The sequence below is a fragment of the Bos grunniens genome, chromosome X, assembly GCF_055505025.1.
Source record: "Bos grunniens cultivar Pamir isolate PY7600 chromosome X, Bosgru_T2T1.0, whole genome shotgun sequence".
Taxonomy (NCBI): domain Eukaryota; kingdom Metazoa; phylum Chordata; class Mammalia; order Artiodactyla; family Bovidae; genus Bos; species Bos grunniens.
Window position 1 is genome coordinate 140434945 of NC_141194.1, and position 25117 is coordinate 140460061.

General features: G+C 36.7%; 1 protein-coding gene across 12 annotated transcripts in view; it reads right to left on the minus strand.

Annotated features, from left to right (window-relative positions):
• The window catches only part of LOC147341495 (uncharacterized), a 786153-nt gene that overhangs the window by 138997 nt on the left and 622039 nt on the right, over positions 1–25117 (minus strand). For all 12 annotated transcript variants that reach the window (XR_015158816.1, XR_015158814.1, XR_015158810.1 and 9 more), the window contains one exon: positions 1065–1132. Coding sequence is in view for 1 of the 12 variants with exons in the window: in XM_086387346.1 (XP_086243472.1) it covers positions 1065–1105 (41 nt within the window). In the remaining 11 variants the exon portion in view is untranslated. The remainder of the gene's footprint in view (positions 1–1064; positions 1133–25117) is intronic.

Genomic DNA, 25117 nt, shown 5'->3' on the forward strand with positions numbered 1-25117 from the left:
CAATGGGCCAGTCCACTGCCAGCTGGCTCTCCTCTGGTATTCGCTCAGTCCTTTGTTCTGTGAGCAGGCCTGGCAGTGCCTTAGGTTCGAGCTTTTCATGGGAAAGTTCTCTCTTCCTCTTCTCTCTCTCTTTCTCTCTCTAGCCATCCCACAGTTTGGGTTGCTAGCTCATGTTAGCTCCTTCAGATTGTCCTCAGGGCATTCCTGCCTGGTCCTTACCCTAAGCAATGCAGCCCGAGCCTCCTTGTTCAGCCCCCGCTTGCTGGTGGCGGATGTGAGCATCTGGGCTACTTCTCAGCTGGGAGTTGCAGTTAGGCATGTAATCTGTGGGTTTTATTCATTTATTTTTTCCTCCCGGTTATGTTGCCTTCTGAGATTCCAAAACTCCCCACAGACCCGCCAGTGAGAGGGTTTCCTGGTGTTTGGAAACTTCTCCTCTTTTACAACTCCCTCCCCAGGATGGTTCTCCATCTCTAACTCCTTTGTCTCTCTTTTTATCTTTTATATTTTGTCCTACATCCTTTCAAAGACAATGGGCTGCCTTTCTGAGTGCCTCTTGTCTTCCGCCAGCGTTCAGAAGTTATTTTGTGGTATTTGCTCAGCATTCAAATGATCTTTTGATGAATTTGTGGAGGCAAAAGTGGTCTCACCATCCTATCCCTCCGCCATCTTAGGACCGCTCCCCCCGCCCACCCCAGACTCAAATTATAAGGACAATTCTCTTCATTGTAATTGGAAATAAAATAATGGTTGTTTTTTTTTTTTTTTTGGTTGTTTTTGTTGTTTGTTTTTGCATTTTGGAAACAGATAAAATGATTCTAAAATTTATGTAAAATTTCAAGGTCAGGAAGTATCAAGATAATCTTGAACAAAAAAGGATGATATATACTCTCAGAAGTCATAGTTTTCTATAAAGGCATAACAATTAAAGCATTACAGTACTGTTATTGTGGTAAAAATATCAAAATAAACTATGGAACAACAAAAAAAAAAGAGAAATCAAGAAGCAAAGTTTTCTATTGCCACCTAACAAATCATCTCAAACTAAGCAGAATAAAACATACCTATTTATTATCTCATGGCTCTGGAGGTCAGAAGTCCACATGGGCTCAACTCGTTTCTCAGCTCAATCCTGCAAGGCCAAAATTAATACTGAGATTTCATCTGAAGGTACAGGGAATAATTTGTTTCCAAGGTCATTCAGGTTGTTAGCCAAATCCAGTTCCTTCAAGTGTAGATCTAAAGTCCCTATTTCCTTACTGGCTGTCAGCTGAGAGCTGTCCCCTCCATCTCAAGGCTTCCTGCATACCACCATCATTTAACCAGGAACAGTGTGTTGAGTACTTTTGATATTTCAAATCTCTGGCTTTCTCTCTTGTCATAAATAGGAGAAAATGTGCTGCATTTAAGAACTTATAATTAAATCAGGCCCATGTCCACCCAGATGATCTCCTTATCTATACACTATTTGGTCCATTGTGCCATATAATACAACATGATTATGAGAGGGCTATGTCATCATATTCACAAATTCCCATCATTAGTGTGTACTATCTGGGAGAGCAATTTTAGAATTTGGTCTGTCACACATATTCACATCAATGTGGTCTCATGATTTTCCACAAATGTGGCACTGCAAAGCAGTAAGAAACTCATTTTGTTTTCAATAAGTGACTTAACCAGTTGGATATCTATATAGAAAAAAATGAAACTTTCACATGTGAAAACAATTTCAGCTGGATTACAGATCTAAATACGGAAATTAAAATAATTAAGCATCTAAAAAATAACAGGAAATGCCCTCATTTCCTTTAGAGAAGCAAAGATTTCTTAAATAGGACATTAAAACACTAAACATAAAAAGGTTAATAAATTATACTTCATTAAAATTTAAGAATTTCTGTTTATCCAAAGATGACATTAAAACTGAGAAAGTAAGCCATAGAGTTGGAGGAAATGTTGGCAATAAATGTATCAAATGAAGGGCTCCTATACAAAATATATTTTTATTAAACATTCTATATATCAGTGAGAAAAAGGCAGACAACTTAAGTTTTTAAATAGGCAAAGGATGTGGGAAAGCCCCTTACAAAAGAAGATAATACACAAGTGGATCAAAATATTAAAAAAAAATTCTCAACTCCATTTGCTATCAGAGAAATACAAATTAAAAACACAGTATGTTATCACAACATCCCAACCAAAATGACCGATATAGGGGGAAAAAAGACTGCTGTGATAGATTGCATTAATAGTGTCAATTCTTCATCTCACTGTAACAATGACCTTGCCATGGGACTTTTTAATTCCTCCTGTTAAATTTGTCTCTACTCTTATCTTTGGCTTTGACCTTATGACTTGCCAATAGAATAAATCAGAAGTAAATGTGCAACATTTTCAAACCTAACTCTTAGGGCCTAAGTGTTTCTGTTAGCCTACATGCATTTTTGCCATCTCTATTAGCTCAGTTGGTAAAGCATCCACCTGCAATGCAGGAGACCCCTGTTGGATTCCTGGATTGGGAAGATCCACTGGAGAAGGGATAGGCTACCCACTCCAGTGTTCTTGGGCTTCCCTTGTGACAGCTGGTAAAGAATCCTCCTACAATGCAGGAGACCTCAGTTCAATCCCTGGGTTGGGAAGACTCCCTGGAGAAGGGAAAGGCTACCCACTCCAGTATTCTGGCCTGGAGAATTCCATGAACTGTATAGTCCATGGGGTTGCAAAGAGTTGGACAGGACTAAGCGACTTTCACTTTCACTTTCTGAGCAGTGTTTCCCCAGTATAATTGCTGCTCACCCACTCTCTGGTTTGTGTCCCTGAATAAACACACAGAGAAGAGACCACTGTAAAGAATCAATTCCAGCCAGAATCACTGTTTAGAGGAGAGCCACCCAGGAGAACCTAACATATGAGTTGAGCCTGGGACCACCTGCAGATATATCAGTATAAGCAACAATAAATTGTTCTTATCTTTAGCCACTAAGTTTGTAACAGTTTGCTTTACAGCAATAGCAAATGTTAGTGAAGAGGTGCAGTGACTAGAATTCTCATATGCTGACAGTGGTAGTAAAAATTGGTACATTCACTTAGGTTAACCAGCAAATATCTCACAAAGCTAACCACGTGTTTGCCCTTCAACCCAGAGTGTCCAGTCCAGAAATGCAAATATATACACACTTCAAGACATGCATTTGACGGATCACAACAGTACTACTCAAACTGCAAAAAATATAAAACATTATAATGCATGATATATACTGGTTCGCTCATATATTGAAATATCATAAAGAAATGAAATGAATAAAAACAGCAATATTCAATGATATGGATGAACTTTAAAATTATACTTTGAGCTAAAGAAAATGGTCACCAAAGAGTATATACTGTATAATTCAACTCATATTAAAGTTCAAAATTAGGCAAAATTAACATAGGCTTATAGAAGTGTGGTTATCTTTTGGAAGGGCAATGGCAGGGTGGCAAGAGCTGAAAAAAGAGGCTTCTGTAGTGCTGGTTATGTTCTATAACTTGACCTGGCTGATGGTTACATGGAAGTGTTTATTTCATACAAATCTATAAAGTACTACACTTAGGACTTGTGTACTTGTACTTATCTGTGTTTATGACCCTTCCCCAGTCTTCCTCATACCAAAATCATACTAGACTATAATGATTCTTATACCAAGTTCTTTGCTTAAGGGTCCTGTGTATCTCAAAATAGTAGCAGTGTGGGAACTACAGAAGTTGTAAGTTTATTAGATGTGATCATTTTGTTCTATCACACAATGGAAGGGCTTTCCAAACTTGGAAGATGTCCAGTGTGAATAATTTCCTTCTGTCTAGTTCCCTTTGCTATCCCTTTTCTCAATACCCATTCTCTTCTGTGCAACCCCTTCTTTAAAGTTTCAGCAACAGTCCTTTGCTGCTCTTCCTTTGGGAAATTCCATCTGTCTTCACAAGAAGAGAGTTCTCCTCCCCTTAATCACTTCCTGCTTTTATGTCAACTGGAGTGTCTAGGGCTTCAGGTAAATGCTAACAGAGACTCTCACGAGCACAGACATCATTCCCTTTGGAAGGGTCCTATGCAGACTTAAGGCCTTCAAAGAGTGAAAGTGGGTAACCACATCTCAGTTCAGTCTACCAGTGAAATCCACAGCAGATGCTTCACTAGCTTTCCTAATAGGGGTATAAACCTTCCCGTGTGGACATTTATTTTTTTCTTGGAGTTAAAATGACAAGCCAATATTAAATGAACAGGAATCCTTCCCTTGCTAACTTGAGCATTATTTCTAAGTCCTTTCAAACTATAAACAAAATTAAAGTAAGCCCATGAATTATTTTTTTTTTTCCTGAGGATTCCCTGAGTGCTGTATTTACAGGAGCCATAACACCAAACTCTCTTTACATTGAAGAGACTCGGTGCAAGCTCAGTTTATATACCTTTTCATTTCAATTTCCCTCTGGAAAAGGAAATGGCAACCTACTACGGTAGTCTTCCCTGGGAAATCCCATGGACAGAGAAGCCTGGCGGGCTAAGAGTCAGACACGACTTAACTACTAAGCAACAACTATTTCCCTCACTCATAGAGACACAGGGATGTGAGGACCAGGATTCTGGCTTCCAGTTCAACATGTCTTTCCCTGTTTCTAAACAGAGAATTCATGTTTTTCTTCAATTTCACTGAAAACACAGCAGATAGCCTATAAATTTTCCTTTGGTTTACTCTAGTAAATCTTTTTCCATCTCAATAGAAAGAACTGCCAGACTGACCTCAGTGCCTGTTTTTAATTTAGGCTCCCCTCGCTATTTCTAGTACACATTTCTGGTTTTACTCAAATTAAACTTTTCTTCATTTTCTTAGGTATGGTGTTATTGCTGGTGGTATATTCTCCTGTTCATTTCGATGGTTATATGAGAAATGCAAGTGTCAAGTAGGGACTGCATGCTAAGTCGCTTTACTCATGTCTCTTTGCGACCCTATGGACTGTAGCCTGCTAGGTTCCTCTGTCCATGGGATTCCCCAGGCAAGAATATTGGAGTGGTTTAAAGAAGTAGATCTGAAATTTCAATGTACATATGAGAAATGAGAATCTAGTTAAAATGCATATTGTGGGGTGGGGCCAAAGACTATACATTTCTAACAAGCTTTAGATGATGCCAGTACTGATGGGCCTTGTACCACAAATTGAGTACCATGTATTTGGAAACTGTAAAGACAAACTGCTTGGTTAAAATTTCATCTCCTCCATGTAATTTAGCTATGTTAAAAGAGAATTTTCCACAGGCAATTTACTGATCTCGTAGGATTTTATTCAGTGATTTATGAACCAGGCAGCATTTCAATCTAGCAGACAGAAAAAAGCTCTGAGGAGCTATACTAGGCTTGAGATTCTTATAGACCAGCATGGCTAGGAACGAGGAACTTAACCCTGGGCATTTGCTGATTGGTTAAAATAAGGTCACTTTCCTTACAGGAAGAAAAGGGAAGTCTTAGAGCCAGGTTAGGTAAGTTGTGCTGAACAGGGAATTACTGACTGGTGGGCCTAGGACTTCCTTCTCTGGAAGAGCCAAGCCAAAGAAAGATGGTCAAGTCTTGGTTTGCTGACATGATACATAGCATGAGAGTCTCTATCTTGAGCCTAACCCAATTTAATAGCTATATGACTTGGGCAAGCTATATCCTTATCTTTAAAATTAGGATTGTAATGGTGCCTATCATTGGGAACATAAATACTGAAGGAGATAATACATGTAAAATACTTAGGAAAGTATCTAAATGTAGCAAGGGTACAATAAATTACATGTCTCTGAGGTAATCTGACTTTCATATGTACTGTGCTTAGTCACTCAGTCATGTCCAACTCTTTGCGAGCCCATGGACTGTAGCCCGCCAGGCTCCTCTATCCATGGGGATTCTCAAGGCAAGAATACTGGAGCAGGTTGAAGATCCTCCAGGGGATCTTCCTAACCCAGGGATCAAATCCAGGTCTCCAACATTGCAGGTGGATTATTTACCACCTGAGCCACAAGGGAAGCCCAAGAATACCGGAGTAAGTAGCCTATTCTTTCTCCAGGGGATTTTCCCAACCCAGGAATCAAACCAGGGTCTCCTGCATTGCAAGCAAATTCTTTATCACCTGGGCTACCAGGGAAGCTCTGGCTTCCATATAAAATGTAATAATTGTACAAATCATCATAATAAAGTCTCAGATACCTTTTCTAGTAGTTGAATTATTCTGATCACTTAGAAGAAATTGTTTCAATCAGAGAAAGAAAAAAAGTGATTTAAAAAAATATGTCCCAGGCAAATGACAAGGATGAGTGACAACTAGCAGTGAAAGGGAAAGGCACATATAAGATGCTAGATGCATATGAATATACATATATTTAGCCTTCTGAAATGCAGATTTTCATTATATTGTTATGCATTATACTGTTTCTAATATGTAGTTAAGGAAACTGAGGTTCAAAAAACTAAAGAAATTTGACCAAAGTCACATGATTAGCAAACAGCAAAACCAGGATTTGCAAATTTATATTTTATTATCACCCTTGAAAAATTAACTGGCTTTCTGAAAGAAGTTCCAAATAGAAAGTGAATTCTCTGTCCATGAATCTCTAAATAATTAAGAGATTCACAATCATGCCTTCAGCTTCAAATGTTTCACTAACTTTTTTGTGAACTACAATACTTCCACAGCTGCTAGCCTAGCTCCATTAAAGGCATACACGGTCAGCATTTTCATTTTGAATGCTGTAGGGGCACTTTGTAACTCAGCTATAATCAATCTATGTTGGGCTGAGGTTTGTCATTAAAGGTCATGACTCAAGAGCAACTTTAAAATAAAAAATCCTTTTAGCCAACTAAAGTAGAAGCAAGGCACATGAACAGAGGCTGATTCTGCACCTGATTGTAATTCATAGCCAGGTGTCAGATTTAAGTATTTGCTTTATGCTTTCCAGAAGACAGCTGCTGTGTATTTTCAACTGAAAAAAAAAAAAAAAAAAGCAAACTGCAGGAGAAAATAATTACAAGTCCAGAGAGCTCAGCCAATGCCCTTATCCAAAAATGCTCTGAACATTCACTTCCATTTTCAAAAGGTTGATCATGCTAAAATTTCATCACCACAAACACTGCAGATATCAATGAAAGAAAATGAATATCAGAAAACAGGTCCAAAATAAGTGAAATAAATATTCTGATCCTAAAACTGAAGATAACAATTTGACTGTGATTTGAAGTATTTAATAACTCCAGAAATGTCTAAGAATAGACAGATTATAAGTATGCATATCTTTGACCTGAAGCTCTGGAAAAAATTCTAAAATTGCAACAAAACCTAGAAGGGCAGTCGTACTGCCATCTAATAAAGCCAGTTGTATTGTCAGGTACAAAAGGCTCAATAAAATCATCCATGATCACTGGTATACTTGTAAAACAGCTCTCCAAAACAGAAACCCTTGATTTGTATCATTTGCCAATTTCTGGGGTGAAAAATATACCAACCCAAACTGATATCACTAGGAATGTGACACAACTGAATGCAGAGTTGGATATATGTGTACAACTGACTCTGTTAAGCTGATGTTAGTTAGCTACAGCACACTGAGGGCTCAAATCAATAATCTAATCCTCCACCATAGGAAAGTAGAGTAATAAAAGCAAAGTTAACCTAAATGAAATCAGAAGGAAATAATAAAGATTAGAGAGCAAATAAATGAGAGAATAGTAAAGTAATAGAGAAAAAATTGATAAAACCAAAGATTGATTCCTTGAAAAGATCAACAAAATTGAATAACCTTTGCCTAGACTAACCATGGAAAAAAGGGAGATGATATATTTTACAAAATTAAAAAATATTATAATAAAATGTTATGCATGACTGTTTGACAAAAAATTAAGTAACCCAGTAAATGCACAAATTCCTGAAAGACAGATACTACTGAAACGGACTCAAAAAAGAATAGAAAATCTGAGTAGATCTTAAAAAGAAGAGCGATTCAATCAGTAAGTTTTTAAAAACCTCCATAATAGTGAAAAGTTCAGTAACCAGATGGCTTCATTGAAGAATTCCAAACATTTAAAGGAGAATAAACACCAATCTTTCACAAACTCTTATAAAAAGACAAAAGGAAAAGACCCTTTCAAACTCATTATGTGAGGCTTATGTTATCCTTATATTAAACTGAGACAAAAATAGCAGGAAAAAAAAACACTACACATAAAAATTCTTAATACAAGCAAAGCTAATCCACCAACACGTGAAAAGGATTCTAAATTATGAATAAGTGGGATTTATTAGAGGATTGACCAGTGGCTTCAACATTAATGTCAATATAACATATTATAAGAATTAAGGGCAAAACTCACATCATCATCTCAATAGCTACATAAAAAGCATTTGACAAGATCCAGTACCTTTACATAAGAAGAATACCCAAAAATTAAGAACAGAAGTCAACTTCTTCAGTCTGAAAAATGGAATCTATGAAAAGTTACAGGCTGCATTGTAATTAATGGTATAAGACCGAAATGCTTCCCTAAAGTCAGGGACAATACAAAGATATCTGCTTATACCACTTCTATTCAACACTGTACTTGAAATTTTATGTAGGGAAACTAGGTATGAAAAAGATTAAGGCATCACGATTGGAAAAGAAGAACTAAAACTCTGTTTATGGATAACATGACCTTGTACATAGAAAATCCTAAGGAAACCATTAAAAACACTATTAAAATAAACGAGCTCAGTAAGGCTGCAGGATACAAAATCAATTTAAAATAACTACATACTAGCTAAGAAAATAAATATGAAATTATGCAAATTACATTTATGATAGCAAGAAAACCAAAATACATGGGTGTATGTTTACCCAAAAAAGTACCAAATGTATACACTGAAAACTTAAAAACATCTTGGATAGACATATATATCAATGGAATGAAAATGACAGTACAGACATAAATCCACACATTTATGATTTATTGATTTTTTTACATGGATGCTAAGACAATTCAATGAGAAAGAATAATCTTTTCAATAAGTGATAGTGGTATAAATGGATAGCTACAGGCGAAAGCATGAAGTTGGACCTCCCTACATCACAACAAAAACAAAAAGTAATTCAAAATATATCAAAGATTGAATTATAAGAGTTGAACTATAAAATTCTTGGAAGGAAACAAAGGACTAAATGCCCATGGTCTTGGATTGAGTAACAATTTTTTAGATATGCCACCAAAAGGACAAGTGACAAAAGGAAAAACAGAAAAATTGAACTACATGAAAGTTAAACACTTTTCTACTTCAAAAACTACCATCAAGAAAGTGAAAAGACCACCCAGAGAATGGAGAGAAATTTTCACAAATCATATGTCTGATAAGAGAGTTGTATTGAGAATATATAACGAAAATTTTAAATAATAAAAAATGTAAGTAACCTAATTAAATCACAGGCAACAGATCTGAAGGAAAACTGTTTCTCCACTCACAACACTTACAACACCAAATGTATGGGTTTTTCCCCCACCCCAGCCAATTTTCCAACCCTTAGGATACCAACTGAGTGCTCTATAATGTAATTCAACATTACTCCAGATGTAGAGTAAGATTCCACAGTCTTAATGGCTCAGTCTCACAAGAGTGTCCTGCTTCAGATGCCAATCACAAACCGAGTCCTCAGAGTACTCACATTTCTGTCTAACCTGGCTACAATGTCAGAGGTTCCCACAGCCTCCCACTGCTTACATTCAATAATTTGTTGAAATAGTTCACAAACTCAGGGAAACATCTACTTATGTTTACCAGCTTATTACAATGAATATTATAAAAGATACAGATGAAAACCAAGATGAAGTCCATACATAAGAAAAGGTCCAGAAGCCTTCTGAGTACAGAAGCTTTGCTTCTCATGGAGCTGGGGTGTATCTCCCTCCAACATCTGGATATATTATTCATCAACCCAGAAGTTCTCTGAACTCTGTATTTCAGGGATTGCATGGAGGCTTTCTCACATAGGCATGATCAATTATTAACTAGAGCCCTCCTCTCTCCTCTCCCCATAGGATGCAAAAGAGGTGGAAATTTCCAAATTTCTAATCATGACTTGGTCTTTGTGATAGCCCCTATCTGAAAGCTATCCAGGAGCCCACCAAAGAGGTGCCTGATTTGAACACAAGACACTCCCTACAACCCAGGAATTTCCAAGGGATTTAAGAGATCTGTGTAAGATGTTCCATTCAACAGCATCACTGAGGAAATTCAAGGGTTTAAGGAGTTCTGTACCAGAAACAACTATATAGTTCTTATTTCCTCACAAGATTTGATTTGACTTATCTCTGAAGAAGACACACAATTACCCATTAGGCACATGAAAAATGCACAAAATAATTAGTCTTCTGGGAAATGTAAAGCAAAACATGAGATACCACTTCATGCCCATTAGCATGGCTAATTTTTTTTTAAAAGCAAACAATGACAAATGCTAGCAAGTATGTAGGCAACTGGAATGTTCACATCAATATATTGCTGGTAGGAATGTATAATACTGAAGCAACTATGGATTTTAACTTGGTATTTTAATGGTATTTCCTGAAGATGTTACACATTGAGTTACCATATGACTCAGTAGTAAGATACCTACTCCTAAGTAAATACCAAAGGGAAATAAAAAAGTAGGTCCTTACAAATATTATACACAGATGTTTATAGCAGCATTATCCATGATAGCAACAAAGTGAAAACCAGCACATGTCTGTCAACTGATGAGTGGATAACAAACACGTGGTATATTGATACAATGGCATATTCAACAGTAAAAAGAATTGCTAATACATGTTATAATATGGATGAACCTTGAAAATAGTATTCTATGGTGCATAATTCCATTTACATAAAATTCCAGAAAAGTCAAGTCCATAGAGACAGAAAGGATAGTAGTGGTTTCCTAGGGCTGAGAGTGGGGGATATGGGGAATGACTACCAACGGCTACTGGCTTCTGCAAGAATAAAACTGTTGTTAAGTTGGATTGTGGTGACAGTTGCATAACCCTATAAATTTACCAACAAAACACTAAACTGTAAGCTTTAAATGGGTGAATTATAATATCTCAGTAAAGCTTTACAAACAAAAGTGAAAGCAGCTAACATGTACTGAGTACTCATTAAATTCCCAGCACTGTGCTATTTCGTTTATACTTAATATTTCATCTAATCTACACGATAACACTGAGTTAGGTATGATCATTTACTCCTTTGATCCTTAAGCTAAGATCAAAGTTAAGGATTCCTAGGCCCTAGGTCCCATAGCTAGTCAGTGATAAAACTGAACTTCAACCTATGTCTGATTTCAAAGGCCATGTCTACAACTAAAGTTACTACCCCACACTGCCTGGATATCAAGAAAAAAGCAGTCGCTGAAGAATAAATGTATATAGTGAAAGTGTATAGAAAATAAGGGTCTGAAGATAGAACCTAGGGACACTGTAACTTGAGGGCTAAACAGAGGAATAACTCACAAAGAGAATGAAAAAGATTAATAGAAAACTGAAATAAGAGTAGCTCTTTGAAAATATATTAAATATATATCAGGTGCTGATAATACAACAGTAAACAAGATGTAATTGCTGTCCTAATATATACTAGACAAAATAGACAAATAACTTTTAAAAATCAGAGCCAAAATTGAGATTTGACTTAGCATTTCTAGAGTACAGTTTAATGCTTATTCAAGGATGTATGCACATGGATTTCAGGAAAGACAGCCAGAGGCAAAGTTGTTCTGCAAAAGCTATTTTCAGCATCCCATTATTAGTGTTTTTGTACTATTCTCTTTCCCAGCATACATCTCTCCAAGCCCCTTTACCTTTCTGATGCTTAGTGATCTATTTCCCCTGCTTCCAGTGTTATCTGGAAAGAACCAGATACCAGTCATTTAAACCCCACTGTGAATGAGTTAGTATTATGTAAAACTGGTAGAAATAAGTATCCAGTCTTAGGAAAATTTTTCTGAAATGTAAAGTGCTCAGAATTACATGTTATTTAGTTTGTTCCATTTACTGTGCATATACATTATATATATATATATATATATATATATATGGTTTTCAAACTCTTCTGTAAATACTTTGAGAGCAGGGGTCATATTTACTATACCCTAGAGATATATTATTTCTGGGGAAGGAGAATTGACTCAGGGATAAAGATATGCTTAGTACTTGGTTGACTGAATAGTTCAGTTCAGTAACTCAGTCGTGTCCGACTCTTTGTGACCCCATGGACTGCAGCACACCAGGCCTCCCTGTCCATCACCAATTCCCAGAGTTTACTCAAACTCATGTCCATTGAGTCGGTGATGCCATCCAACCATTTCATCCTCTGTCGTCCCCTTCTCCTCCCGCCTTCAATCTTTCCCAGTATCAGGGTCTTTTCCAAGGAGTTAGTTCTTTGCATCAGGTAGCCAAAGTATTGGAGTTTCAGCTTCAGCATCAGTCCTTCCAATGAATATTCAGGACTGATTTCCTTTAGGATGGACTGGTTGGATCTCCCTCCAGTCCAAGGGACTCTCAAGAGTCTTCTCCAGCACCACAGTTCAAAAGCATGAATTCTTCGGTGCTCAGCCTTCTTTATAGTCCAACTCTTGACTGAAGAGTATCTATGTTTTTTCTCAAGTCTAGCTGATCTTTGTTTTCATCCAGTTGTATTTAGATGTAATTGACATACAGTACTGTATCAGAGAAGGCAATGGCACCCCACTCCAGTACTCTTGCCTGGAAAATCCTATGGATGGAGGAGCCTGGTAGGCTGCAGCCCATGGGGTCGCTAAGAGTTGGGCACGACTGAGCGACTTCCCTTTCACTTTTCACTTTCATGCATTGGAGAAGGAAATGGCAACCCACTCCAGTGTTCTTGCCTGGAGAATCCCAGGGACGGAGGAGCCTAGTGGGCTGCCGTCTATGGTGTCACACAGAGTTGGACAGGACTGAAGCGACTTAGCAGCAGTAGCAGCAGCAACTGTATAAGTTTAAGGTGTAAAATATAATGATTTGACTTACATACATCAAGAAATGATTATCACCGTAAGTTTCATGAACATCATCTCATATAGATATAAAATCAAATAGGAAAAATTTTTGTGATGAGAACTCAGGATTTACTGTTAATAACTTTCATATATTACATATATCAGTGTTACTTATATTTATCATGTTGACATTCGACCCCTAGTACTTACTTATAACTACAAGTTTGTATTTTTTAACTACTTTGATCCAATTCTCCTCCCACCACACCCAACTTTTATAACTACAAATCTAGTCTCTTTTATTTGAGTTTGTTTTTGAAGTTCAACTGACTTCAACACTAGGTTAGCTCCTGGTATACAACATGGTAATTCAGTATTTCTGTATATTTCAAAATGAACACCATGATAATTCTACTTATAATCTGACATGGTGCAATGATACTACATAATTACTAGCTATATTATCCACACTGTATATTTCATAACTGATTTTTTTTTTTTTTGGCTGCTCTGCATGGCTTGCAGGATCTTAGTTCCCTGACCAGAGATTGAACCTGGGCCCTTAGCAGTGAAAGTGCAGAGTCCCAACCTCTGTATCTTTTTCAAGTAGAAGTTTGTACCTCTTAATCACTCTCACTTATCTGTCACATCCTCCCACCCAATTCCCTCTGGCAACCACCTGTTTTTATCTATAATTCTGTTTCTCTTTTGTTAAGTTTGTTCATTTGTTTTTTAGATTCCACATATAAATGAAATCATACAATCTGTGTCACTCTGCACCTGACATACTTCATTTAGCATACTGCCCTCTAGTTTCCTCCATGCTGTCACAAAGATCAAGATTTCTTTCTTTATATGGCTACTATTTCATTCTTTCTGTGTATATGTGTGTATATATAAATACATCTCATACATTTTCTTTATCCATTCATCTCTTTGTGGGCACTTAGGTTGCTTCTATATTTTAGCCTCTGCAAATAATGCTTCAGTGAACATAGGGTTGCATATACCTTTTTGAACTACTGCTTTCATTTTTCTGGATAAATACACAGGACAGAAATTGCTGGCATATATGGCAGTTTTATTTTTAATTTTTGAGGAATCTCCATATTATATTCCACAGTGATTTCACCAATTTATATTCCCACAAAAAGCTCATGAAGGTTCCATTTCTCTACATCCTCACCAATACTTGTTATTTGTTTTCTTTTTCATAAGAGCCATTCTGAGAGTTGTGAGGTGATATTTCTGTTTTAATTTGCACTTTCCTGATGATTAGCAATGTCGAGCATCTTTACATGTATCTACTGGCCATGTGCATGTCTTTGTTAGAAAAATGTCTATTCAGGACCTTTACCCATTTTTCAATTAGGTTGTTTTTTTTTTATGTCAAATTGTATAAGTTCTTTGTATATTGTGGATATTGTGCTCCCTTAAAGAGTAGAGTCTCTATTTCCCACAGTCCTCTGGCTCTCCTAAAAATAAGCCCTGCTGGCTTTCAGAGACCCATCTTCCCAATGCATGAGCCCTAGGTTGGGGAGCCCAACGTGGAACTCAGACCTCCCACTCCTTGGGGAGAACCTCTGCAACTGTAATTATCCTCCTGTTTTTGAGTAACCAGCTAGGAGTACGGGTCTACATTATATAGGATCGTTGCCCCTCCTACCCTTCTCATTATGGTTCCTTCTTTACATCTTGAATTGTAGATCTTTTCTGCTACTCTTCAGGTCATTCGCACCGATAGTTACTCTATAAATAGCTGTAATATTGGCATGCCCATGGGAGCAGGTGAGCTCAGGGTCTTCTTACTCTACCATCTTGAGCACTCCCTCTATATCTGTGTCAATTTTATCATAATTATATTTCATGATATTCCACAGGAAGACAAAAGTAGGTTTATTTATTGCCCTTCCTTCACCAAAAACCAGAGAAAATTATAATTCCCTTCTCAACACAGTTATGATTTTTAAATTCAAAATTTAGCAGTTATAGTTTCCTTTTTATTATATCAAGTCTATATCCCTGGTAGGGTCAAAATTATGGGCTTACAAATATACTGTATCATTCCCTCTCTTAGAGAAGGGCTTCTTGTAATTTTTTAAAGTCTGTGCTAGTTGAACTAGACCAGATGAGTGTTGTGCCCCTTAGAGAATGCAGATATCTGCAGGTATGTTTTCTGACACCATTTGAGGGGACAGGGTAGGAAGGGAACTATAATCACTGTGTCTTCAATATTCTCTTGAATAAAGAATAACTATCTATACACAGTTGGTTGTGTCCTACAGTTCTTTTTTTAGGTAAAGTTCCCTTTGTACTCAGTAGGAGCTTTCTCTGCATAAGGATTCCTAGCTCAGTAGAGCCTGAACTTAAAACAAATATCCTTCACCCCCTATAGGCAAATCCTCAGACTCAAGCAATAGGGAAAATTAGAAACAAGTTTCTGGTGAAAAATACTCTCGCACTGGTTGAACATGCTGAAACTTATAATGGAAATTACCAGCTTAAAATTGTATACAAAGAAAAGTCCTCAACTCACAACTTTCCAGGAAAGCCGAACATAAGGGAACAGGGCTTAATCTGTTGGAAAGATAGGGCAGAGGACCACCTGTATTGCTGAGAGGGTCACCAGTTGGAATGCTTACCCCTATAACTATATTCTACTTCGCCTCTTTGGGTCTAAAATGCTTACAACATTGGATTCGTAGGAAGGAGTTAATATTAACTACACATTTACCACATTCCCGGCATAAACATTTCAGTCCTCACAACAACCTAATGAGGTACGCATTACTTCCACTACTTTTAAAATGAGTAGGTACAAGAAGTTCAACAAGTCCAAGGCCACACAACTAACAAGTAGCAGAGTCAACATTCAAATATCATGTTCTAGAGTCTATGCTGATAACATGGAGGCTCCCAGATACCTTCAGACTGCTGCTGAAACTAAGCCCAAAAGGAGAACCAGTGAATTTGCCTTTAAGTTTCAAATAGCTGATTTGGCAGGTGAGAGTGGTAAAAAGGAAAAAAAAAAAACAACTTTATTTGTTTAAAGAAAGATCCCTTTAAAGTGTTGGAGACCTTAAATATTAAAGTAACCTGCTCTACAGAGGACTTTGTGGAGGCTGAGAGCTTTTGTTCATGTAACACCATGAGAAGTTGTGCCTTCTGCCCATCCTATAGCTCCTGCTAATTTGCAAAGGAAATATTTATCCCATTTCCAGCCTCCAACAAATACTACTGTTCAAAGTTTCTGGAGTTTTCCTTGGAAATGATTCAGCAAAACAGAGGCATATACAGGAGGTTACAGGTACATCTACACCTAGACCTTAAACAGTTTTTAATAAAAGGTTTTGTAAACTGGATTATTTCCTGCTTTTGACTTGTTTTTTAGTCCACATTAGACATTTATCTTAATTTCTGACCACTGTTCTTTAAACTTCTGTACTTTTCCTTTCAAGCTTGGTATATTTTTCAGTAGGCAATGATCTATAAATAAACATTTATATATACACAAAATGATTCAGCACAGAATACTAGTTTTTCCTTGAAGTTCTATCAAATCATTGCCAAATGAACAATTTCAGGAAATTTGCCTGTTCTCACTTGCAGGGCAGGTATTACCACACTTCCCACAAAATACAGTAACAACTCAAGGCAGACAAATAACTTTTTCCATCCATCAGTCAAGTGCTTTCATTTCGCAGTTTTATCTGCTATCCAAAAGCGACTTGTTTACTGGGCACTCTTATCTTCTCTCGGCATGAACTGTCCTTACGATAAAGAAAGCCCAGAATTTTGACAGTGCATGGAGATTTGGTTTTGATTCGAAACCAAGTCAAGATTTCACTTTGATTCTCTTTTCTTAGATGTTTATATTTCATACAAAACCATAATAACAACCCTGGCCTGAACTGTAAGCATCTCTCTCTATTATGGGAAGAAGTAGAAATATCTCCTGAGTAGCTCACCAACAATAAATTAATCTCTGAGTTTGTCAAGGGATTTTCTCTGAGTAATAAATGATTTGATACAAATGGAATTGCTGACACCTAGTCAAAGCAATATAAAAAGGGAACAGTCTATTGACTCTTGAGCATTTCACTTTAGAAATAACACTCAATAGACGTCAAAGGGTAAAATGAAAGCATCATCTTTTTCAATTGCCAAATGACAAAGATGCTCTATTTAGAAGGAACTGAAAGGCCCATCTTCCCACAAATCTCTCCCCTACCATCATATCAGGTTTACTGAACATTTTGCCATCACTAACCCCTCTCAGAACTGCTAGAGGGAGATACAGTCATTTTACTCATCTAAGCTAAGACTGCATTACCTAAGTTGGGTATTTGTCTTCTATGTCACCATTAAACACTATAACTCCCTCTCTCATGACATTTATCATGCTGTATTGTGACTGTTTATATTTTCTGACTCACATGAAAACTCTTAGATCCTTGAGAAAGGGAACCAAATTAGGCTGCATTTCCAGTGCCTAGAACAGTAACCAAGGCCTACTAAGTCATATATTTGCATAGTAAATATTTCAGAAATACGTAACTGATGAAGAGAGGAAGAAGTAATGAAGATACAAATGACAATGATAGGAATACGTTCATGGTATTAAGCCATCATCATCCAAGAACACAAAGCAAGCCCCTAAAATGAAGGTGGCAAACTGGTCACTTTTCAAGTTACATGTAGCCCATGGCTGAGCATTGAAAAAGTAGGAAATCTCACTTTTTTTTTCTCAAAAAAATACGTCTTTTTCATGAGAAGCTAGAAGCTAGATCAATCAATATAGGGTCAATAATCCTATATGGCAATATAATATAATATATTGTCAATATATTGTCAACAATCCTATCTGTTGTCCCATCAGATGAGGAATGGGTTTTCCTTTTGTTTACAGTCCCAACGGGACCCATTTTATTGCTTTATGCTATTAATAGCTGCCAGCTGAAGCAGCCAATATAACTATTTGAGGTTGTGCCCTAAAGGAAGAAGATACAAGACAAATATGCTATCTATGAACATTAGGAGGGAGAGAAGAGAATATGTCACAAAATTATAACTAAAATGAGAACCACCACCACTTCATTAAGACTCTGGGCATCTTGCCCAAAGGAGCAGCAGTACTAAAGAACACCTTTGCATTACCTCATAATTTTAAGCTAGTCCTATAAAGAGGGATGACCATAGGACCAAGCACTAAAATATCCTCTTCCTTTATAGATTATGATGCAATATTTAGACTATCTTAGAACTTCACATGCCAAACATTATTGTCACTGAAGAGAAGGTTTCAGTTAATGTCGAGGCTGAAAATAGGGAAAGTGGCTCAGTTGGTATTTGCCCAATTAAAGAGCCAATCAGTAATTTCTTTTCATGAACCTTCGAATATAATTTTGCTTTCCTCCATTCACATGCAAATGCATTATTTCAAGTGAACAAAAAATACAGGAAGAAAGAAATTCAAACAGTATGTATCCTAATACTAGGGTTACAACATGCCAAATAAATTTTTTTTTATAAAGCTTTGTTTCAGCTTTTGTTGAATAAGACAGCTGTTTCTATTCATCCAAGGATTTTTTTTTTCTTTCTTTCCTAATTTTTTTTTTGAGGAAACTGGTGACTGTGATTATAGCAGAATGTCTTCCTAAATCACATTCAAAATAAAAAAAAATTATTTTAAACTATCATTGACAAATGTAAAGTGTTTCTACAACAAAGTTAAATTTCATAAACTCAAATGTTCCTTAGAAGCAACCAGCACTACAGAAAATCATTTCTATGTATTTTTTCTTTTTTTCTTTCAGGCTAAAAAAGATTCATCAAAAATGGAAAACTAAACATTAGAAAAAAAAAAAACTTAAGAATAAATGTTTGCACCAACAAGATTTGGGGATACTTCCATGTATCATTAAAGCCAGTAATATTTCTATTTAAGGAGATCCAACCAGTCCATTCTAAAGGAGATCAGTCCTGGGTGTTCTTTGGAAGGAATGTTGCTGAAGCTGAAACTCTAGTACTTTGGCCACCTCATGCAAAGAGCTGACTCATTGGAAAAGACTCTGATGCTGAGAGGGGTTGGGGGCAGGAGGAGAAGGGGATGACACAGGATGCAGTGGCTGGATGGCATCACCAACTCAATGGACTTGAGTTTGAGTGAACTCCAGGAGTTGGTGATGGACAGGGAGGCCTGGCATGCTGCGATTCATGGGGTCGCAAAGAGTCAGATACGACTGAGCGACTGAACTGAACTTAAGGACTAAACATACTACTTCCAATGTGAAATAATTATATTAACTTCCTCATTACTACCAGAAGTTATATAAAACAGGAAATGTGAGGTAGATTAAAAAAAATGCTTGAGATGAGAAAATATATATTCAACCTATCAGGAAAAATAAATCCAAACCATGGAAATATTCAGTTGTGCTTTAAACCTTCCACTTTTTTCTGTTCTTTCCAAAAAATTAATGTTTTAACCTAAATAACTGAATAAAAAGCTGTTCTCCACAACTGTATTTTTAGGACTTGAATAAAAACATACCTTTTTGACAATATTATTGTGATTTTTTACTTTAATTTATAAGGACTTATTGATTTCAGAGCACATCCTATTTGTCATGGTAGAAGGACTGTTCTTTCAAAATCCCAGATGTTTATTGAATACCACCTGTGTTCTAATAACAAGAGAAGTAATATATCATTTATTGAACATTTACTAGGTACCTTGCTAATTCTATTTTATAACTTTTACATAAATTAATTTCTGTTATCACAGTTCTAGGTTCTTTATATTTATTTTCTCATGATAGATACAAAGTCATATCTATCTCATAACGTATCTACATACATAGATATATATCTCAATAGAGATGTATATCTCAACATATGTATAGTCACATTTTGATGAGTATAAAATGGGCATAATAACATCTATATCATAATGTGGCTATATAAGCACACACACCAGAACAGGATATAAAATTATTATCTCCATTTTACACATAAGAAAACTGACACAGAGCACTAAAATAGCTAACAAAATATCACATCACTAATCAATGGTAAAAATAATATTTCGATTCATGCCTCTCAAACTCCAAAGCTCATTCTCATTCCATTTAGCTATACAAACTTACATTTTGCTCAATGGCTTCCATCTTTTAAATAAGAAAGTGCTGTTTTCCAAGTAATGAGGCTGAATTTTAAGAGAGTCATACACTCTTTCATTTTATTACCTTTCTGACCACAAGAGTACCAAAATCTTTATGGGACAGAAATAATTCTGTTAAGATATACATCTGGGTTAAGTGAGATGGTTTGAATGAGAGTTGTGGTCCATGTCTTGAAAAGGAAAAGGAAAAAGAAAAGGATTTAAACTTGGGCCTTCTGGAAAGCAGAAACTCCTTACACTAGACAAGTCCAAGACAGCTACCCGGCCAAACCACCAAAATTTGAATCTTGGCTTCCAAAAAATGTGTGACAAGGCTGAACTATTTTTTCTAAAGGCAATCAACCAAACTCTGCATTATCATACCACAGATGCCTTTTTCTCAGGCAGGTAGGGCGTGAGACTTCATCTCCTTTGTCTCACTCAGAGAACCAAATAGATGGTGAACACCAAGAAATATAAATCAAAATTACTTTAGTTAGATTCACTGACAAAGAGAGATTTATAAATATGATGATGGGCTATCAAAACAAAGCTGGCCACATCTTCATTTTTCGTTTTCTTCTTGAGATCATTATGTTCCTTCAGTCATCTAACCTAGGACAACTCCTAAGATTTCTACTGAACTGCTTTCCTTCAGTATGAGAACAACTTGTTAGTAGGAACACATCCTTTCCTTCCAATTCTAACAAACATTTCAAAGTCTATCTTTCATTTGAGACTCATTGTCACAGCTAACAATTTCCTCATCTCTAAAGTTAACATAATACTAACCTCATGGGGAAGTTATAATCAGTAAATGAGATAATGCAGTGATTCACAAGTATTTATTTTTTAACCCCAAAACTTTGCTTCAAATTAAAGCTTTATGGGGAATCCCGGTTTATACAACAGAAAAATGCAGAGCAGTTCTTGAAACCATTTGGGTAGAGGAGGAATTCAAGAGGAAATTTCAAAATCATTGTGATTATGTATAAAAAATTTCTAGTATTTGACATTTACAAGAGCAAAAAGTAAATGGCAGCAATTATTATTGCTTGAACACTTTCCTTCAAATCAGCAATTACAAAGAAAATTTGAGCCATGGCTGTAAGGTTGAAAGCAAAATATCTTTTGGCCCTTTTGCCTCTCAACTTTGGTCTAGAAAATGTTGACCTCAAATCTATCTCTTCCAAATCAGACTACAATTTAAATGCACTATGGCAGCTTACTATTTAACATAATTGTATCAAAAATTTACCATTAGCACAAATTATCTTCAACATAGTTTTTGTGTTGAAAAGCTTATGAAGTATGGTGAAAACTGCACTGGATCTGACTTCTAATTGGAATTCTACTACTTATTATTGAATGAAAAATCTTTATAACTTCTAAATTTATTGTTTTTCTTCTGTCACAGAGGTCATCATACTTCTTCCATAAAGGATCAGATACTAAATACTTTATGTTCTGAGGACCATAAAGTCTCTGTTGTAACTACTCAACTCAGCTCTTGTGGTACAGAAGCATGAATAAACAATGCATAAGGAAACAGGTATGGTTATGTTTCAATTAAAGTTTATTTACCAAAACAGATGCTAGGTTGGATTTGGCCTACCAGTTATAGTTTTCCAAACCCTGCATTGGAAATAAAAGGGTTGGACCAGATTATTAATGTCAAATTTGGCTAGGCATCAAAATACTTTGGCAGAGTTTTTGTTAATTACAGATTTCTGCCCAACATACCACCCCCATAAACCTTCTGAATCAAAATCGCTACGATTAAGACCCAAAAATTTCTAAGACTCAGAAATAATTGGAATAATTAAGATACAGGTCTGTAGACAATCTTAAATTATCACTGGACTAGATGATTTCTAGCACTCCAATTCTAACATTCTTTGATAAACAGTGATTCTCACCAGTGGTTTTGATCCAAGTTTGACATACTTAAAAATACAAAGTATACTGAAATAATATCACTGCTTTTGATGAGTGAAATTTTGAGAATTTCTTATCACTTGGCAGGTGTCAGTAGATTAGTTTATGTCAGAAAATTGTGCAGAAAACATGAATATGTCATAAGCATTACTGCTCTTAAAATTAAAAAACAGTATTTCTTGAGTTTCACTTTCTGAAGCATTTCTCTTACAGCAGTGGCTGTCAAGCTTTTTGATCTCAAGAAGGCTTAACATTCTTTAAAATTACTAAGAGTCTTAAAGACCTTTCGCTTATGTGGCCTTAGACAAAACTTGAGCTTATCTATTTATATTTACTATATTAGAAGTTAAAACTTAAAAAATTAAATATTATTTTAATAATAATAATAAACCGATTTTATGTTCTTGTCCTTCATACAGATGAAAAATGTATGTTTCCAAACACAGGGAACACATAAAATCCCATCACCTATATTACTATTCATGGCATGATATAAATATGGTTATACTTTGATCTAGAAGTGAAAATTTTGGCTGCCATCTATGTGATTCATACAGGTAGTAGAGATGATTTCCAAATCTGTGTGCCACTAAATACCAATGATTAGCCAGGTACCCTTTCTCTTCAGCAAAGAAATTATTACTCCATTCCTCAAATATAAGAATAATTTCTATTCCAGAATCTTATTTTGGGTGTGTTTCCTCCTATTCTCTGATATTCTGCTGCTGCTGCTGCTGCTGCTAAGTCACTTCAGTTGTGTCTGACTCTGTGCGACCCCATGGACTGCAGCCCACCAGGCTCCCCCGTCCATGGGATTCTCCAGGCAAGAACACTGGAGTGGGTTGCCGTTTCCTTCTCCAATGCATGAAATTGGAAAGTGAAAATGAAGTCGCTCAGTCGTGTCCGACTCTTAGCGACCCCATGGACTGCAGCCTACTAGGCTCCTCCATCCATGGGATTTTTCGGGCAACAGTACTGGAGTGGGGTGCCATTCCAACCAAAAGATATAGGACAAAGGAACCCATTGTTGTAGTCCATACATGTCAGTTTCATGAAGCAAGAAGGAAATGCATTCAGATGGCATAAACTGAATATATTTGGCTCATCAGACTCTTTAATATTTGTCCATCAGAGGGGTTTCACATGATATTGTTGCTTTAATTACAATCTTGCTCAGTAACTCATACAAAAGATTTTCACATTTTTTATGGGCATTCAGGTTTGCTCACTTGATGTTTTCCCCATTTTCTCTCTTCACTTCTCCATTGTTTTCTTTTTTTTTATAATAACACTCAACTTTCAACACTCAGATCATGTATTACTTTATAAGTCTTCCTGATTTCTCACCTGCCCAGAAGGAACCCCTACCTCCTTTGTAGTCTACATTTCAACACAAAGCAGTAACTGAGAACCTACAGCACTTGACAGTATTTACTGGCTTAAATCTTTCTCTTCCCAAATAGTGCTTACACAGTACCCAGAACCTAATCTATGTTCAGTAAACGTTTACATAAATGGGCCACAAATAGTGTCAGGGTATTAGTTCTCTGGTTCCCCAGAATTCAGACTGAAATTGGTAGAGATCAAGGTATTGGAGTCCAACTGTTTTTAAGTCTTAACTAAATTTTTGAAGATTAAATAAAGAACAAAGAGTCAAGATTACAAATTAGGAAATATCTATACTCCCATGACAGTAAGAGGAGAAGGAAAAAAAAAAGAAAAGAATGGAGAGAGGAGAAGAAAGAAAAGCAGGAGAGTGTACTGTTATGGAAGCCAGACATCAGAGGAGTAGAAGAGGAAGAAAGTGAAGGAAGAGGTCAGGGAGAGGAAGAGGATGTATATGGGGAAAAAGGGGAAGACAAAGGAAAAGGAAGAGGTTAGTAACATGAGATACTAAATAGAGTATACCCTTATATACAACTTGCGGTCGGCCATTCCAGTCAAAAAGCAAGCCTTTTGAGGAAATCAAACTGCAGAGGAAACTTAATAGTGGTTACTTAAACAACTGAATCTGCTGCTGCTGCTGCTGCGGCTGCTAAGTCGCTTCAGTCATGCCCAACTCTGTGCGACCCCACAGATGGCAGCCCACCAGGCTCCCCCATCCCTGGGATTCTCCAGGCAAGAACACTGGAGTGGGTTGCCATTTCCTTCTCCAATGCATGAGAGTGAAAAGTGAAAGTGAAGTTGCTCAGTCGTGTCCGACTCTTAGAAACCCCATGGACTGCAGCCTACCAGGCTCCTCCACCCATAGGATTTTCCAAGCAAGAATACTGGAGTGGGTTTCCATTGCCTTTTCCAAAACAACTGAATCTAGATATGTATAAACATGAATGATCAAACACGTTCATTAGAACATGACAAAAACCAACATCATCAGTTCAGTTCAATTCAGTTGCTCAGTCGTGTCCAACTCTTTGAGACTCCATGAACCACAGCACGCCAGGCCTCCCTGTCCATCATCAACTCCCGGAGTTTACCCAAACTAATGTCCATTGAGTCAGTGATGCCATCCAACCATCTCATCCTCTATCATCCCCTTCTCCTCCTGCCCTCAATCTTTCCAAGCATCAGGGTCTTTTCAAATGAGTCAGTTTTTCGCATCATGTGGCCAAAGTATTGGAGTTTCAGCTTCAACATCAGTCCTTCCAATGAACACCCAGGACTGACCTGCTTTAGGATGGAGTGGTTGGATCTCCTTGCAGTCCAAGGGACTCCCAAGAATCTTCTCCAACACCACAGTTCAAAAGCATCAGTTCTTGGGTGCTCAGCTTTCTTTTATAGTCCAACTCTCACATCCATACATGACTACTGGAGAAACCATAGCCTTGACTAGATGGGCCTTTGTGGACAAAGTAATGTCTCTGCTTTTTAATATACTGTCTAGGTTGGTCATAACTTTTCCTAACTAACACCATACAAGAGGACAAAAATAAACAAAAAGAATAACTCAAAAGGAAATAGGCAGTTCAGAAAAAGGAGTTTTTTTTTCC